Source organism: Pezoporus flaviventris, unplaced genomic scaffold (assembly GCF_033815535.1).
Source record: "Pezoporus flaviventris isolate CSIRO_AGI_PZ_B2104156 unplaced genomic scaffold, CSIRO_AGI_Pfla_v1 ptg000020l, whole genome shotgun sequence".
Taxonomy (NCBI): domain Eukaryota; kingdom Metazoa; phylum Chordata; class Aves; order Psittaciformes; family Psittacidae; genus Pezoporus; species Pezoporus flaviventris.
Window position 1 is genome coordinate 1832858 of NW_026892568.1, and position 16616 is coordinate 1849473.

Genomic DNA, 16616 nt, shown 5'->3' on the forward strand with positions numbered 1-16616 from the left:
TTAAATAACATTTCTGTTCTCTTTATACTGGGGAATGGACCAGCTGAGGCAGTCCTTCAGTAATTTAGTGTGGGCAGGATAGTCCTGTAGGTTGTTTTGGACTATGTGCTCAGAGAAAACCTTCAAGGCAGAAAGCAGGGACCATCCTGCATGTCCAACCTTCTACCTCTGTATTTCACAAGTCATTTTTTGTTTCTTCTTCTGGATACTTTCTCAAAATGGGTCAGAAAAAGAAGCAAAATGGCAGAAGCAAAGATGAAGGAAAACAAGAGATTTGGAAGAGACCCTCCTAGCGTGCAGGCCAGGGCTGCTCCCTGGGAGGGACGACCATGCCCCAAATAGCTAATTTTCCTTCTTCTTTTCCAGGAGACTCTTTGAAGCCAAACGCAATGCTTGTGGGCCAACTCACTCATTACACCAAATTCCTTCGATCCTGCAGGCACTGCAGCTAAGGGTGAACCTGGCCCAACATCTGGATTTGGGAGGCAGAGGGGGAGGAGAGCAGAATCACCAGCTCTCCTGAGAGGAAATACATGAACATATAAACACCAAGGGTGAATGAAGGCTCCCATGTGCAAGTGGGATGACAACAACTGGGGAAAAAATACTTGAAACTAATCATTATTACTCTTCTACAACCACCCCAACTTACTATTCCTGCAGGTATAGATTTAGAAATGCTTTAGATAGGATGTAAGTTACGGATACTGTTTACTCAGCACCAAATCAGTTCCCAAATGCTGCAGAAACTGACTTACATCACAAATCTGGAAATTCATCCGTGATTCAGACAGCCACCACCTGTATATTTTCCAGAATGCTTCAAATCACTCTGTTTTGAATGCAGATCATTGATTCTCAGTTTCAGCACGTCTGTAAACTGCATACACTATTTCGCTTAAAGCACACTAAATCTCTGATTCCACTGAAAGCATCCAGAATAATTTTAGCGCTATTAATCATATGGAACTGTTTACAGACAACATGCTGGGACAATGAGTGAGTAAGATCAGGAATAAAGATTATTCTAGCTCAGTTATCATCCAATTATAATTCTCTTCATACAAGCCATTAAACAACAGGTTAGGATACTCTCAGAAACCTCTATTAAAACAGTATAGACAGTTCAGAATAAATGCATCATTTAACAGCTAGGATAGCTGAAATACCAACTTGAAACAGAGAGCATAAGTATTTGCCTGCAGGGTTCAGACAGTTTAATTCTGTTTTATTACATAAAAAAACAGTGGTTTTGCTTTGAAGCAAGATATTGTTTTTAAACATTGGACTCCTTGCCCAAGGGAAGAGGACTGGGGGACAGCACCGGGTACCTGATCGTGGGTCTCCAGCTCCCTGCGTTGCAGCTTCTTCTCTGCAGCCCGTGCCAGACTGTGGTAACTTTCCACTTCATCTTGTAAGGCCTGAAACAATACCAAGGGATGCAGAACACACGTGAGAAACTTGGGATGGCAGAAAAACTTGTAGGTAATGTCTTTCAATGAGCTGATTAAGAAAACAGTGCAGAATCAGTGCAGCTCTTTAGCTGCTGTTGCTTCCAGCCGTACGTGATAGCTGCTGAGATGTGACAGACACAGTTTACTCTTGTTGAGTAAAGCTATTCTGCACAGGTAGAACCATCAAACAGGAGGAGTGAAATCTTAGTAGCTCTATGTCATGACAGGCCACAAGTATTCACACTAGAAATGTAATAAATATCCTCAAAACTTGAAAGAGAAATGGAAATGTTGCACTTGCAAATGCCTCTGAGTTTTGTTATAATCTTATTTGTACAATCCAGGCTTCCTAGGAACACTTTTGCCGTGAACCAATAACTTTTCCTTTAAGCCGGAAGAATAATCCTCTCTCTGGAAAACCATGTCTGGAATTTGCAGTGAAAATGTATTCCATATTATTGAAACTGGATGTTTGTGGGATGAGGGGCTCCCCTCCCGTTCATATAAAGTCGAGCATGTGATCTACAAATGAAGTATAAATGGCAATAAATAAAAGGAATATTATGATCATGTCACTTTACCACAACTATCCAGTCTTTATTTAGTTCAGAAATAATCACTTCTAAAACCAAGCTCATAAAATGCACTGACAAATTTCTTTTGTCATTATTGTTCTTCTTGTATATTTATTTTTATTACGGCAGGCCCTCAGAGCCTTGATCTTTTTGTTATACCCTTAACAAAAGAACAGTCATGCCCCAAGGAACTGATAGTCTATGTTATTTCTAACAGATAGACACCAAACAAACAATACAAAGTTTCAAAGATTTCTTTTTTCAAGTTTCCTACTCATTGTTAATGTTTGAATACACACTTAACATTTACTTACACATTTACTAAAAGCTTAGTTCTGTTGTCAGCGTGAATAAAGGCATTGTTAACTGCAAGTGCTGACTCGAAGCAAAGTGCACAATGTGGATGTGAGATTGACATCGACACAGAGGCGGCTGTGGCAGCAGAAAGGGAATATTTTGAATTATCTTTTGTATGCCAGGAAACCAGGGCACTGCTACCCATCAGCTGGAAAGCGTGGTGCGGGGCAGGACCTGGGAAGGGACTTGCACTGGAGATATGCTATGAATGTCATTGAAGGTGCCTCCAGTGTTGCCTGAGCTGCACAGGGACCTTCTGCAGAGCGCCCTTGAAAGGAGCCCAGCGAGCCCATGAACTCAGTGCACTCCACAGAACATGCAATACTGTTTGCGTTTGCTTCCTCCACGTAGAATACCTATACATAAACCAGGATCACTAAAAGTGCTCACAGTGCAAAGTTTTAACAGAAAAAAAACACCCCTTTGCTCTTTTCCACAGCACTGAAATACTGTACTCTCAAATAATTTACAGGATAAAATTGCTATTGAGATAAGATAAGAGGACTACTTATGATAGATCTTGAACATTGTTTTGAAGTGATGCCAGGCATTAACTTTAAAGTCTTACAGCTATAAGACTATTACATGTTCTCATGCCAAAAAATGTAACCAGACCCAAGCATGAACTTCAAATCTGCCCAGGGACTTTCATGCTATCACTGCTTCTGAGAAATGTTGAAATCCAGGCTTTGAATATGTAACTGGTCTTCAATAGTCAACAACTCTTGAAGTACTAGGAATTTGCATTAATATAATGAAATATATGTGAGAATTGTAGGCTTTTTGTTTTCTTTTTGTACGTCTAATTTTGTAAGGGAAAACTCAAGCATGCTTTGATTTAAAACCTAAAATGATCAGGTCATGCAATGTGGGAATGTAATAGAGATCAGGGATGTTCCACGTAGCACGGAGATCACCAAAGACCCAATTAGTCTGACACAAGTCCTGCCATGACTCCAGACATAATGAGTACTGGACGACTCACAGGAACATTCAGAGAGCACGTTTTGGATGAACTGCAATGTGTGACCCGTCTTCTCCTGCTGTTTCCACATGATCAGTCCAAATACCTTGGCATAGTGAAAAATAAGGAGGGAGGAAAACTCACTACACATCAGTCGTCCTACTCGGACTCCCTCCTTGTGCGCAAAAGCAAACTTCACTACTTCACAGGACTTTGAAGATGGTCAAGAGGTAGCACATATACGTACGAATGCGTACGTGTATATGTATGTACAAACTTTGCTCAGGGAACAGATTTATATCACGCTCCACCACACAAACCTGCAAGTACTGAATACAAAACAGGATCTCAAATTGTTCTTGGTAAAGAAAGCAACCACATGGTGGTAAAGAAGAGAACTGGAGCACTGCCATTCCATCCCTTAATTTCTCTATTTTACTTTCCTTATTTACAAGAGAAAAACATACACAGAGCATAAAATGAGAGGTTCCTTTAAATGTTAAAGTAATTGAATTTGTGAAAGTCAGATAACAGAGTTTTTGTTAGGTCCACCTGCTCCAGGTAGTGTTTACCAGCATATCAAGTCTTATAATTATCCATTCACCAACTGTCCAAACCAGAACACACTGAATGACTTTACAGACTTTTCCAATCACATCCTAACTGGTTGTGGGTACGTTTTGTATTGGGATGGCAGAAAAAAAGACTGACTCCTCTGATCAATCATGAATTCCTCTCACTTGACCCTTTTTTGGCCTGTTGCTGTGCGCACACCAGCTCTCCCACTGGTCACTCTGTAGAATCTAGTTTTGCAGATAAAGGATGTTCCATGAGTAATTAATATTAATTTGGGTATTTCGGCTTTCCTATGAGTACAAGGACAAAAGAGTAAAACATCAGGATTTGATCGAATCCATGCCAAAAGAGAAAGTAACATCAAAATCTCATGGTTGCCGTAGATTCCTGCATACGACTAGCTCTGAAAATAGTAATTAGAAGTAAGCAAGTTTGTTGCCCACGATTTTCATTTCCTAGGAGGAATCATGAGGAATGTCATGAATAAAGAGCTCTTTTGAAGATCACACTGTAATTTCTCTCTGTTGTCAAAAAGCTTCATATGCAGTGGCCAGAGCCTGAACATTGATAGCTGCTTCTGAAGCTACCCTGTACTCCCTAGTCTTTTTCTGTATCTAACAGAGAAGCTTTTGTCACACGGAATACTCTAAAACCAGGAGATAACTTACCCCAGGTACACACAGAACATGTCTTTTGTAAAATTAACGGGTTTGGTTTTGTTTAGAAATGCAGTTTTTATTTTACAGCTTCAAAGTGTCGGATTTTGCCCAAAGAAAAACAGAATTTATGTTTAAGAACTGTCGAGATGAAGAAAAAGACCTTAAAAATACAAAAAAACCACAGGACAATTTTTAAGTGTCGGAAGCTTTTTTCCCCTGAAAGGAAAACAAAGCCTAACTGCTGTAGTTAAATTTTTCCAGGTACAGATTTAATCCCCGTCCCTTGGCTTTGCTGAGCTGACTTGCATCACTGTTATAGAGACAGTATTTTTCAGTTCAACTGGCTTTCAAATGCCATGTAAACATGTTTGCTGTTGAATGTCTACACCATACCTGACCTTGGAAGTGCTTTGTGTTGGCCTGAGAACAAAGAAATGGAATGTTTTGCTTTCCAGCCCAGATATCCTACACTTTGAAAAGCACTTAAAAATGTAAATGAGATAATAAGCTCGACTGCAACAATGTGGTTGAATTACAGCCATATAAAGGGAACATTCAGTTCATTTATTTATAAAAATGGAAAGGATCCTAAAATAAATTCATATTGTAAATGATTTGGTCGCATACAACATTCAGAGGCACGAGAAGGACGGAAGAGAAAAGTAATGGCTTTGAGAATACACCACTGAAATATTATGGTCAGATTTGGGACCTCAAGTGGAGCTGGTGGACGAGCCCATCATTGTCTCTATGATACAGGAAACGTTTGGGTATCAGCTGATATGAAAGGAGAAAGGAACATCTGAACCACGTTTCTAGGTAGGCACTTCTTTTTTTCCCTATTATTTTATTGTGGCTTCATTATCACCAGGAAAATGTTGAATGAAGTTTACTTCAATCCCAACTCTGCTCATGGTAACACAGAACTTCTGGAGACAAGAGAGCAGCACATGGGGAGATAGCGAGGGGTTTGGCCTGAGCAGCTCGCAGAGATGGGCTGATGCATGAGAGCAGAGGAATTCAGTCTGACTTGTGAGTGCCAGGCTGAGGCTGCAGAAGAGGGGTCTCTAAAAACAAAACAACTTGTAAAGCATACAGAGAGGCACAAAGGAACGCTGCCAGCATCACACAGCCCTTTTTCAAGGCAGGAATAAATTTTTGGCACTAGTTTCAGGGTTTTAACCTAAATCAACTAAAAGCTGGTAGAGAAAAGAGTTCTAGGAATCACATAAGCAAGTGTGATATGGGAATATATGAAGGATTTAATCTTTAATACATGAAAACTGATTTGATTATCCTTTGACCACAGGATATTTTAAAAAAGTGTTGGATTTCCTGAAATAAATTAATTTCTGGGAGAATTGCATAAACAAGTAATTATTATTTTGAATGGATTATTACGATGGAAATACTGTATTTCCAAAGGTGGGATGTTTTGCTTCTTCAACCTGAAATAACTTCCTACTTTTGATGTGTTCCTGAGAGTAGACAGGGCTTGATTCCTGCTCCTACCCTACAAATGGCAAGTTTGGGATCACAATGATTTGTCTCTCTAATACCAAGCATTGAATAAATAAAATGACAATTAGAAAGTCATCTAAAAATGTTAAATAACCATGTATTTTGAAACACATAGTGTCAGCAGGGAAGTCACTGCTCATCCTGATCAAATGATGCCAGATAATGGCAGAATCTTTTTGTGATACACATATGTAATTCTTATTAGCTGTACCAGAATACAGCTGGAATTCTGTATCAAGAAAAGACCTCAGTATTTATGACCAGTGCAGAGTAATACTGTAACTAAAGGTAGCAATAACTGGCACTTTTGATCTTCAAAGAATTTTTCAGACATTACCAAATTAAGATAATTAGTTAATGAAAGATGCAGTAATAAAAGCCACCATAATTACCTACTGTAGTTTTAATTATCTCCTTACTAATGCCCACAGAAGGCGGCTTCCACTTCACATCCTCAAAACATGTGCCAACAATAATTCTGAATACAGGCCCCTCTTTAAATGTCTTCTAAATTCAAATTACATCCATTGATGTGTTTTCTCTCCCCCATCATGAGAAGAAAACCCAGCTCTGGAACTTTAAAGAAAATCCATGCAGACGTTAACAAAAATTAAAGCTGATTTTGTTCCAGGAATATATGTGGAGATGCTTTAAAATTTTGCCCTTAAAATGCTCAGTCCTGAGTCCATGAAGCTGGAAGTATGGGCTATCTGGGCAAAACCTCCTTATTATTATTACAGTAAATAAATTGGGAAGACATATCTATGAAGATCACTGATGTAATGCCATGAGTCAGAGCAAAACAAGTGTCTTTGGAAAGTGAAATACTGATGTTTGAGCCAAACTGTTGGTGCATCCCCAATGCTTTTGAGGTTTTCATAGAGCTTTAGTCCACTGTCACTGCTCCAACCCTCAGACACTGCTTGTTCTCTATGCAGATTCCAGTGCACGACTGTTTGAAAATCTTTGTAGTCAAGTTGTCTCTTGTTTTTGGTGTAAAGCAAAGGAAATCTTATGGTTTTAACCTAATACATATGTTTGCTGCTCACATATGGCAGAATTCCTTTCTGGTGGGAACTTTTTCGCTGTTGTTGCAACACACTATATATCCAAGAAGTCTCCTTTGATGTTGAACTATTGCTCCACTACTCATTATGCTACTGATTCAATATGAAAGGCAAAATTTCTGTGGTTTTTGTTAAAACAATAGCTTTGTTTTTGCAAACAAAGTTTTCCACAACCTATAGACAGGGGCCAACATTACTGCATCCAAAAAGAAATCCATTCTTTTATATTAAAAATTGTTATGGTGCTTAATAACACAAATTATTCTTCTATCCTACAGGTAACATTACAATAACTATTATGACTGTACAGAGAATTTATGCTTTATTGCTCCCCAGGAACAGAAATTAAACCACCTTAAGCGATATTTTACATCTCTAACATTTTACTTCCACTGACCTCCTTGCCTTTTACAATCAGTTCAACTTCATTACCTGGGTGAAGTTGCTAACAACTACATATGGATGGGGGAAAAGAGAAGTCCTGCAAAGACCCATCTTCACAGTGTCCTAGCATGCAAAGTCAGAGCAGCAAATCTGGGAATCTTCATGCCTAATACAGGATTTTAACCACTAACCACTATTTCATGAAGAGTGAACATAAATTACAACACAGAATGAAAATGCAAATGGTACTACCTTTTAAAATACACCCCTAAAAGAGCTGGTGGCCCATTTTCTCCTATCATTATGAAGAAAAAAGGTTTATTTGGTTAAGAATTAGAGAAAAGGGCTAATTTCCAAAAGCACAGAATTCATCAACTCCCAACTCCACATGGAATAATGTGAACTCCCATATACTGGGCGCATTTGGAAGTCTGGCCCACTTTGCTGACATCTCAGAATGGGAATGGAGATCACACAAAGCCACCACCACGCAAGTCAAGCAGCTCCTTTCTGCATCATCCTGTATTGCTTCTGAGATTTGCCAATAGGAGATGCCAGTGTCGAAGTACAACAGATTCTCCCCTTGAGGGACTTTGGGAAGAAAGAAAGGGGTTTGGGAAGGAAGGGAATAATTTGAGTCTAGGAACAAAATCAAGCCTCTTTAGTAGTAGTGAAAAAATTTAAAGCAGGTAACTTACCATAAAAGAAACGTAGATGCAAACATTTTCCCAGCGTGGTAGGCTCTAATGCTACACTAATTTCATTTTTCACAATTCATAGGCAAGAGACAGACAGTATATTATACACTCTGGCTCTGGAGTGGATCATCAGCAATAATTCCTAAGCAGTCTCTTAACACTTTCGGACTTCATCGGGGTGGGTGTCATTTGGAGATTCCCTGAGCACTGTTAGGGTTGTCAACATGCATATTTTTTCATGCTTTGTTCCTATAAAATATGGGTGTGTTTTCAGCACTTTCTGTAATACCATTTTTCTGCATAGTCTTTAGCCGTATATCCCTAAAACCTTGATAGCACCAGCAGAGCTATTCATAGGCTCAAAATTAGGCGAGGGCCTAGGCATTTTGCTGAGTCAGGGCTTCACTGCTTGACACTGTAAACTCCATTCTTTTGAAACATAAAGGATGTCATGAGGCAGAGCAAGTCCTGCAAAGATAAAAATTCAAAGAAAACAGCAGCAGGAATTGTAAAGTCAGGCTCTTTCTTCAAGGGGAGCCAAGGAAGGAATTGTTTTTGCTTTGTTTTTAGTGGCTCAGGTGATAGGAGAGGGGGAGGGAGGCAAGGTTCAAAGAGCAGTAATAAACTTGCTTTCATCTGCTTTTCTCAATGAACCACAAAACCCAACAAGCAGTTGCCATGTGCAAGCATTGCTTTTGTCTATGAGCAGGACGTTTTAGCGTTGTTGCGATGAAGTCATTCGGAAAGCTTGTCAGCTCGGAAGATTTACTGTGTTATTTACCTGCAGTATCTTGTTAGTATGCTTTGAAACTGGCTTTTCCTTTTTCCTGCACGAGTTTCATGGTCAAGAGCAATGGCAGAGGTTGCCCAAAGGAGAAAACTGCTGAACTTTTTCCCCCCTTTCACTCTCGGAGGTGTAGACAGAAACACCAATGGCTCACATACACCAGATAAACCGAGTCTTTTAAACCTAAAGATACCCTGACATCTTAAGCATACACTTATGAAGGAAAAGTTCAAAACTCCATTTTAAACCACTTATGAGAGGATTTACCGAGATTCTGCCTAATGTTCAGCTGACGCATTGTCAAAAACATTTATCAGGAGCCTTTTGAAGTTTCTTAGCTTCCCCCTAGTTATTAAAACTTGAACTGCAGAGTTCGTTATCAGCCTCAGAGCACACACAAAATACATCAGGTATTTTTTAAGTCAACCCTTCAGTTTGATTTTGAGGCTCTTACACAAAGTAAACCATTCCCAATCAGGTTAATGTCTGACAGATAATGCAGAACAGGTGTAGCTGCTGCACCTGATTGATCCACGAGACTATTTTCATTTCCTAATTTGCTTTTTATTAAACACTTTGCAATCAAAGGGAACAGCACGGAGTCTGCCACTCTCAGAGCAGGTTTCCTGTGAAGACCTGATGTTGGCTTCAACATTTTCAGACAACTTCTTGAATTTTTGATGCTATGTTGTAAGAATATCTAAACCATCACGTCAATGGATGCGCTGCGCTAGTGAAAAATTGCTATTGTGAATATAAATTAACTTGTAAAACATCTGGTTTTGCTGCTTGCTCTATTCTATACCAACAGCTCTGCAAAAACAAACATCAAGGGCTCGAGCAGAATTTCCTGCAATGACTTAGAGAACGCCTGACTCATGATAAAGCGTATTTATCAATCACTTGCTGAACAAGGCAGGCCTCTCACCGCCTGGGGCTTCATTCCCAACTAAGTTTATCACCAAACTGCCACTTTAAGTGGGTGTTCGGAAACTTTACACCTGGAGACAGAGCAGAGGTTCCAGCAGACCCCTGGTGTTCTACAAATGTCTCCTTAAAATGCATTCCTTGTCACAGATGCATGAAGACCTGGAAAACTAAACATTTGTAACAGGCTTTACAAGGTATCTTATTTTGCTATGCTCTTTTGAAAGCAAATATGAAAGGCTCAGATATTTCTAATCAATAGGCTAATCTGATTGCCAGTAAGAACAAAAGAAAAGCTATTTATTTTGTGCAATGAACTAGCAGACTGCCCAATATTTCTGGAATTCTCCTGTTACATAAAAGAACACACATTCTCTTACACATATGCACTCAAAAAGAATACTAGTAATGTCTTTATACCTTTCAAAGTAACCTTAATCATCAATATTAACTCGCAAGGGAAACCACTGCTTTTTGAACTGCACAAGAGCGAGCTTGACTCTGCAGTGCCTGCACACTCAATACATGTGAGATGTGAGAGAAGCAAAGAAATATCTTCTAACGCTATGTCTGCAAGCCAAAAGTGGGATGATTCTCGACAGGGGAGGATGCTCACTTGGAAACTTGGAATTTCTTTCATTCAAAGTCTTTAATGACCTCCGATCCAATTACATTTGCAAGAGACATGACAATGCCATTGCTCCTATCGAAAAGTATGTGTGAAAAGGGCATTTTTGAAGCTTGATTCTTTTTTTGTTTTAATCATGTTGAGATGAAACTCATTTACTTAAAAAGACAAAATGAAACAGACTGTGCTCTGCAGCTGGTCAAACAGATTACAAAACTGTAATCTCGCTAGCCTGAGGAAAACCAAAACTGTTTTTCAAGTATCTATTTTATAGAGCACTGGCTTTATACTTTTTAAAAGACACATTAACATAACTGATGAGAACATCCCAGACTGTTTCTGATCTAGTTAATCGTATACTGCCATGACAGACACCATGTCCCTGAAGACAGACAGATAGACTCCAGTTTGACCCAGCACAGCTACTTCTATTCTCCTTGAGCCAAACCAAACCAAAATAAGCTTTGCAGTTTATCTTCTACAGGACAGTCAGGCTTCTGACTGACCAGCGTCAAATCTCGACATCCACAATACACTTCTTTTACCATCCCAAACGTTCTGAACAAAAGAAATAATGCAATTGGTGTCTTCTGGTTTCAGCAATGCTTGGTGAGAATGGTTCTGCACAGGTAGAAAATGCTACAAGAGTTCAGCTGGCTGAGGAACTCTTGATCAGTGCTAAGCGGAAGACTGCCAAACCTGCTTGGCACATCTAAAAGGAAGGCAGGCTCCTTTCATTTTCTCTTATGTTTTTTAATATGTAAGTAGTTCCAAATATTCTTGTATGAATGACATTTTTAAAATGCAAGAACATTAAAAATAACGGAAAACAGATCGAGTTCTGGAGCGCCACCGGTTTCTCATTTGTGCAGCTACATCTGAACGTCTCTCATTAGACCTGTGCAGCACAGAGCAGAGCTTTCCAGCTACTTATGCACACTCCAAAACTTTTCCTTATCACAAAATGAGACATAAACTGCAGGAAAAACAATACATGGTGCAGGTGAAAGCACTAAGAATTCCGGTATTGTTAAAGTTGCATAAATCTCAATCCAGTTTCAGGATCTGATAAGGCAGCACAAATAAACTTGTCCTCTGCAGAGGCAGGTTTCGCAAACAGCAAGTTAAGAGAGGAGAAGGGACAGAAGCCTTCTGACATACACCATGGAGGCTGGATTATTAAAGGCAGGTGCTAGCAAATGAGTCCACAGCAACACCAAACTCGACTTGCAAATGCACATTTCCATATGATTCAGGACAGAGGGGAGACCTGGTAAAGGACAGCTGAAAGGAAGCAGCATTTAGTATTTAAGGCACGTATAAATGTTAACAGGGACAGCAAAGACCTCACTGTATCCTCTGCCCATCAACTGTGCTGGTTTTGACTGGGATAGAGTTAACTTTCTTCACAGTAGCTGGTGTGGGGCTGTGTTTTGGATTTGTGCTGGAAACAGTGTTGATAACACAGGGATGTTTTAGTTACTGCTGGGCAGCTTACACAGAGTCAAGGCCTTTCTGCTCCTCACCCCACCAGTGAGGAGGCTGGGGGTGCACAACAAGTTGGAAGGAGACACGGCCAGGATAGCTGATCCCAGGGATATTCCACACCATATGATGTCATGCTTGGCATATAAAGCTGGGAGAAGAGGAAGGAAGGGTGTTCAGAGTGATGGTGTTTGTCTTCCCAAGTCACTGTCACATGTGATGGAGCCCTGCTTGCCTGCAGATGGCTGAACACCTGCCTGCCAATGGGCAGTGGTGGGTGGATTCCCTGTTTTGCTTTGCTCATGTGCAAGACTTTTGCTTTCTCTATTAAACTGTCATTATAAGTGAGTTTTCTCACTTTCACCCCTCTGATTCTCTCCCCCATTGCACTGGGAGGAGGGTTGAGCAAGTGGCTGTGTGGGGCTCTGCTGCTGGCTGGGGTTACACCAAGACACCCTCACTTCACATTTTCCTGTGTGCTTACTTGTCAGATTGACACAAACGTAAGCAGAAGTGATGTGTTATTCTGGTAGGAGGAAGAAAACAAGACATCGGGTATTAGCTGCTCCTTGGGGCTTAGAGCACAGCTATGGTCAAAGGTGTTTCCAGGTATGCAGACAAATAAAACCCACTGATATGATTCAAACTGTTACTTAGCCTTCAGTAATTGCTGTTTTACCTTGCCAAATAACAAGTGCAAAACTGTAAAGGATACGAATGATATTAACATTAGGAACTAAAATATAAGGAATTTAAATATCGCCCTATTGAGAAAAGCAATGCTTGTTTCCTGAAGCCAGAGCGAGCCAACACACATCAGCTTTCTCCTTCGAGCTGCCTGCAGAGTTCTGGCTTGGTCCCATTGTGCAGGTGTTCCTGCAGGTATCTAACCTTTGGTAGCCTCAATATTTATTTATGCAGTTTCATTCTGCCACTCCCCAGCTCCTCAGGAAGCAAACAAACTCACTTTTCATGTTTAGTTTTCTCTGGTTTGTACTTTCACCCTCTCTTACATAATAAACTTGGAAGAGCAGCAGTGTGGAGAGCACCCGAGGCTCCTGGCACGGGTGCAACGGGTCGGGCACTTGCCAGTGGGCACCATCCTTCCCTGGATAAGCACATCCTCTTCCCATAGCTCCTCCGGGTTAGATCCTGCTGGTAAGGGTGGATGATGGGTGAGAAGGGAGTCACGCTGGCAACAGGAATAAAGAGGCCAAGCTGGACCATGGTGCCACACACGGGTAGCCCTGGCAGCCCCAGGGCAGTAGAAAATACAAAGGAAAGCATCAGAGCACTTCAGGATCTGATCACTTTTCAGCAGTTCTCACACGGAGCTAGTGCAACCTTCTACTGGAATTAAAATGTTGCACTCCTGAGACAAAGACTCTCAGGAGCCTGGATGAATTCTGGACTAGCACTGCTGCCCATTTGGCAAGAGCACAAATGCTGTGCTTTCCTAAACCACAGTGTATGTGGATGTACTGTGCATCCAGATGTGGTGCTGACATGTCCTAACTAATTATTTCCCAGGAAAACGGTCTGGTTTGTTTTCCCCTGATCTCTTTCTAGAAGAACTTGCATTCAATCATTTTTGTTTCACAAAGGATCTGATTTGTTTTCAGGACATGATCAAGTGATGCTCTCCTTCCTCCCCACACAGCAAGCATTAATCCTTTGTGATAGTCTAAACTGTAAGAGAGCAAACCCCAAAGCAAAACTGAGCTGTGACTTCACCACAGGTCTCAAAAAGGGAAGTGAATGGTGCATTGCATGTTTTGTCTTCTAAGGCCAACATGGACAGGTGTGAAACCCATGATCTCATGCCATGCTGCGCCAGGAAAATGGCATATTCAGGGCATAGGTTTCCAGCATAAAAATACTCACGGGGTGATCTGATGTGACTCTATTCACCTGCCAACAGGCCTGGCAGAAAAATAAACAGGTTCTGGAGATGAGCTGCTGCTGGAGGCAAAGCAGGAACCATTAAAAGAGCTGCCCTGACCTGTGAGGAACTGGCCTTTTTGCTTTGAACTTCAGCAGATCTTAATGAATTCTTCATAATTGGCAATCTGGGGCTTTCACTGAGGATATACTGCTCTTTAGGTGCCAAATGCAGGAGAAATACTCAACATTAAAAGTGCAAATGTTGGGTCTCCTGGTTGGCTGGCCAAGCTGGTGAAGGCAGTTCCAACAGGCATCTTCACCACACTGCAGATAACTGTTCTATCAGAGATCAGATTCATCCAGGAGCATACATCAGTGCTGAAGGATTTGGTTTCATAATCATTAACATATTGACTTAACTAAAGTTATTGACTTCAGGGCTGTGAATGCTTGAACTAAAAATAAGCTGAGACAGTTTTAGTAATAGAAGTTAAAAAGTGGTTGTGTCAGAGGAGTAAGGTTTTTGTTGTGCTTGACTAATCTCTGCTTTACTGCTCTTCCAGTCCTCTGTTATCTGGCAGTTTCGAAGGGGATGCTGCCAAGAAGCTCATTTAAAGTCCTGAATTTTATCCTGTAGGCAACACTTACTCCAGTTTCCTGAGAATAAATTGCACAGACAGACCCCTGAAGAAGAAAACAGGAGAACTCTTTTTGCTCCATAAAATAATCTCCTCACTGGAGGATCTCAGGCTTTCTGAAGAGGCCAAAGATACAAAACTCTTGATGCCTGCACAGAAGAGCTTAAGAAAAAGTTTCAGCCTTGAGGCTCCCCGTCTTCTCTATGAGCTTCAGCTTCAAGTCCTCAGTTGTCTTCTGCATGTTCTCAAGGGTAAACAAATAAAATAATTACTGTATCAAATCCTGTTCATCAATGATAAGAATCAACACAGTATAGATGCTGCATGAATAAGCAACAACAAACATTCTTAGGGAAGGCATCTCAAACTCCAGTGCAAGATGGAGCGTGCATATTATGCACACGCAAAAGGCTCAAAGAAGAATGTGTATTTTCAATAAAATTCACCTAATTTTTCACCTTCTTATGTACACATGTACTGTATGAACACATAGAGGTGGTTCCTTTGAACTGCACAGCAGCAAGGTATACAGGGCCTAATGGAAAATGTTTACAATACAGACTTAATGGGAAAAGGAGCAAAGCATGAGATACAAGAATAGCATTTTTTTCTGTTTCTGGTCTCTAGTGCTATTTTGGCTGTCAACAGGACACTAAATTTCCAATGAAGGGCAAGTCAAACCAACTTCCCTTAGGACGGAAGCATACAAAAACTGACTGAGGTTATGATATTAGTGCCTACGCATTCTCCAAGCAGATGAACTGCTTCATCTGGAATCCACATCAAACCACAAGAACTGGCTGATAATAACATTCAATTAAAATGATCTTGTTCTTCTAGAAAAAAAACTGGCTAAGAGCTACACCTCACATTTTCTAGCTGGGCACAATGGGGTGATTGATGCTAGAAGGAAACAGGATAGGGCTGTACCAAGGATCCGAAGGGTCAGGTTTGGTGACAGTATTTGTAGGTTTAACTGCTTACACAAAGTTGTGTGATGAAAAAGCCACTTCTGCTGAGCATGCAACTATGAGAAAGTCAGAGCTAGAACTCACAAATATACGAGCTGTGCTAATTAGACAGAGGTTTTGAAACCCCCAAACTTTACACTCAATGCATATTTGTAGCTTTTGATGTACTTGGTGCTGCTTCACACCACTTGGGGCTTACTGAGAAAAGCAGAAGCTGCTCCCCTGCTAGGCTGTCTGGGGGAGTTTGCCATCTGATCTACTGAATACACAGATAAAAGTCACCGCATACTTTTTTCCTTTTCAAGTACAGTACTGGAACTTGGAAAGTTCCTTTCTTCTCAACTCCACTGATGCAAGAAAGTGGCAGAAATATGGCAGCTTTGGCTGCTTTCCTTTAGTAGCTCTTTGTAACTAATCTTTTAATGCTAACGAAACAATTGGTATTTTCATTTTGTATGGAAAAAACCACTCTAATTAGAGAAAATAAGGCAATGCCTTCTAAAAACTGAGTGCTAACTGACCACTTGGTTCTACTGCTACTCTGCCTTTAAACATTAGTAGTTAACTTGTACAGCTATTGGATTCACCAGGTTTCTCTTGTTACACTTAAGAAAAGCACAACTATCATGAAAATGGGAAGTTTAACAAAGATATTTCTATTTCACTGTGATCTGCCATTCAGAAAGTGTTAGCCAGTCGTTTTGTAAAAAACACTCTGATATTTGATCTGCTTGAGCTTCAGTTACACAGAAAGCAGGAGAGCCAGCCGAAAATTCTAAATGGAATCCGAAGATTTCTAAAGTCAACACTCAGTTTGGCAGAAGCATTTTAATGCATAAAGCTGAAATCCTCAGTGACTCTCTCCTGCTGATAGCCCTGGAGCAGCCAGCACCATGAATAGTACAAAATCAAAAGCAAACCTGTATAAGAACATATAGTTTTGCAAATAAAAGGTTTACACAAATACTGGAAATTGTGTGGGCATGAGCAATCTGATGCTATTTGGGATGAGCCATGCGATAAGATAGCTATCTAAAGGAA

General features: G+C 40.5%; 1 protein-coding gene across 5 annotated transcripts in view; it reads right to left on the minus strand.

Moving 5' to 3' along the window:
- Nucleotides 1-16616, minus strand: part of CEP112 (centrosomal protein 112) — a 185029-nt gene that overhangs the window by 42604 nt on the left and 125809 nt on the right. For all 5 annotated transcript variants that reach the window (XR_009743708.1, XR_009743709.1, XM_061455255.1 and 2 more), the window contains one exon: nt 1332-1421. Coding sequence is in view for 3 of the 5 variants with exons in the window: in XM_061455255.1 (XP_061311239.1) it covers nt 1332-1421 (90 nt within the window). In the remaining 2 variants the exon portion in view is untranslated. The remainder of the gene's footprint in view (nt 1-1331; nt 1422-16616) is intronic.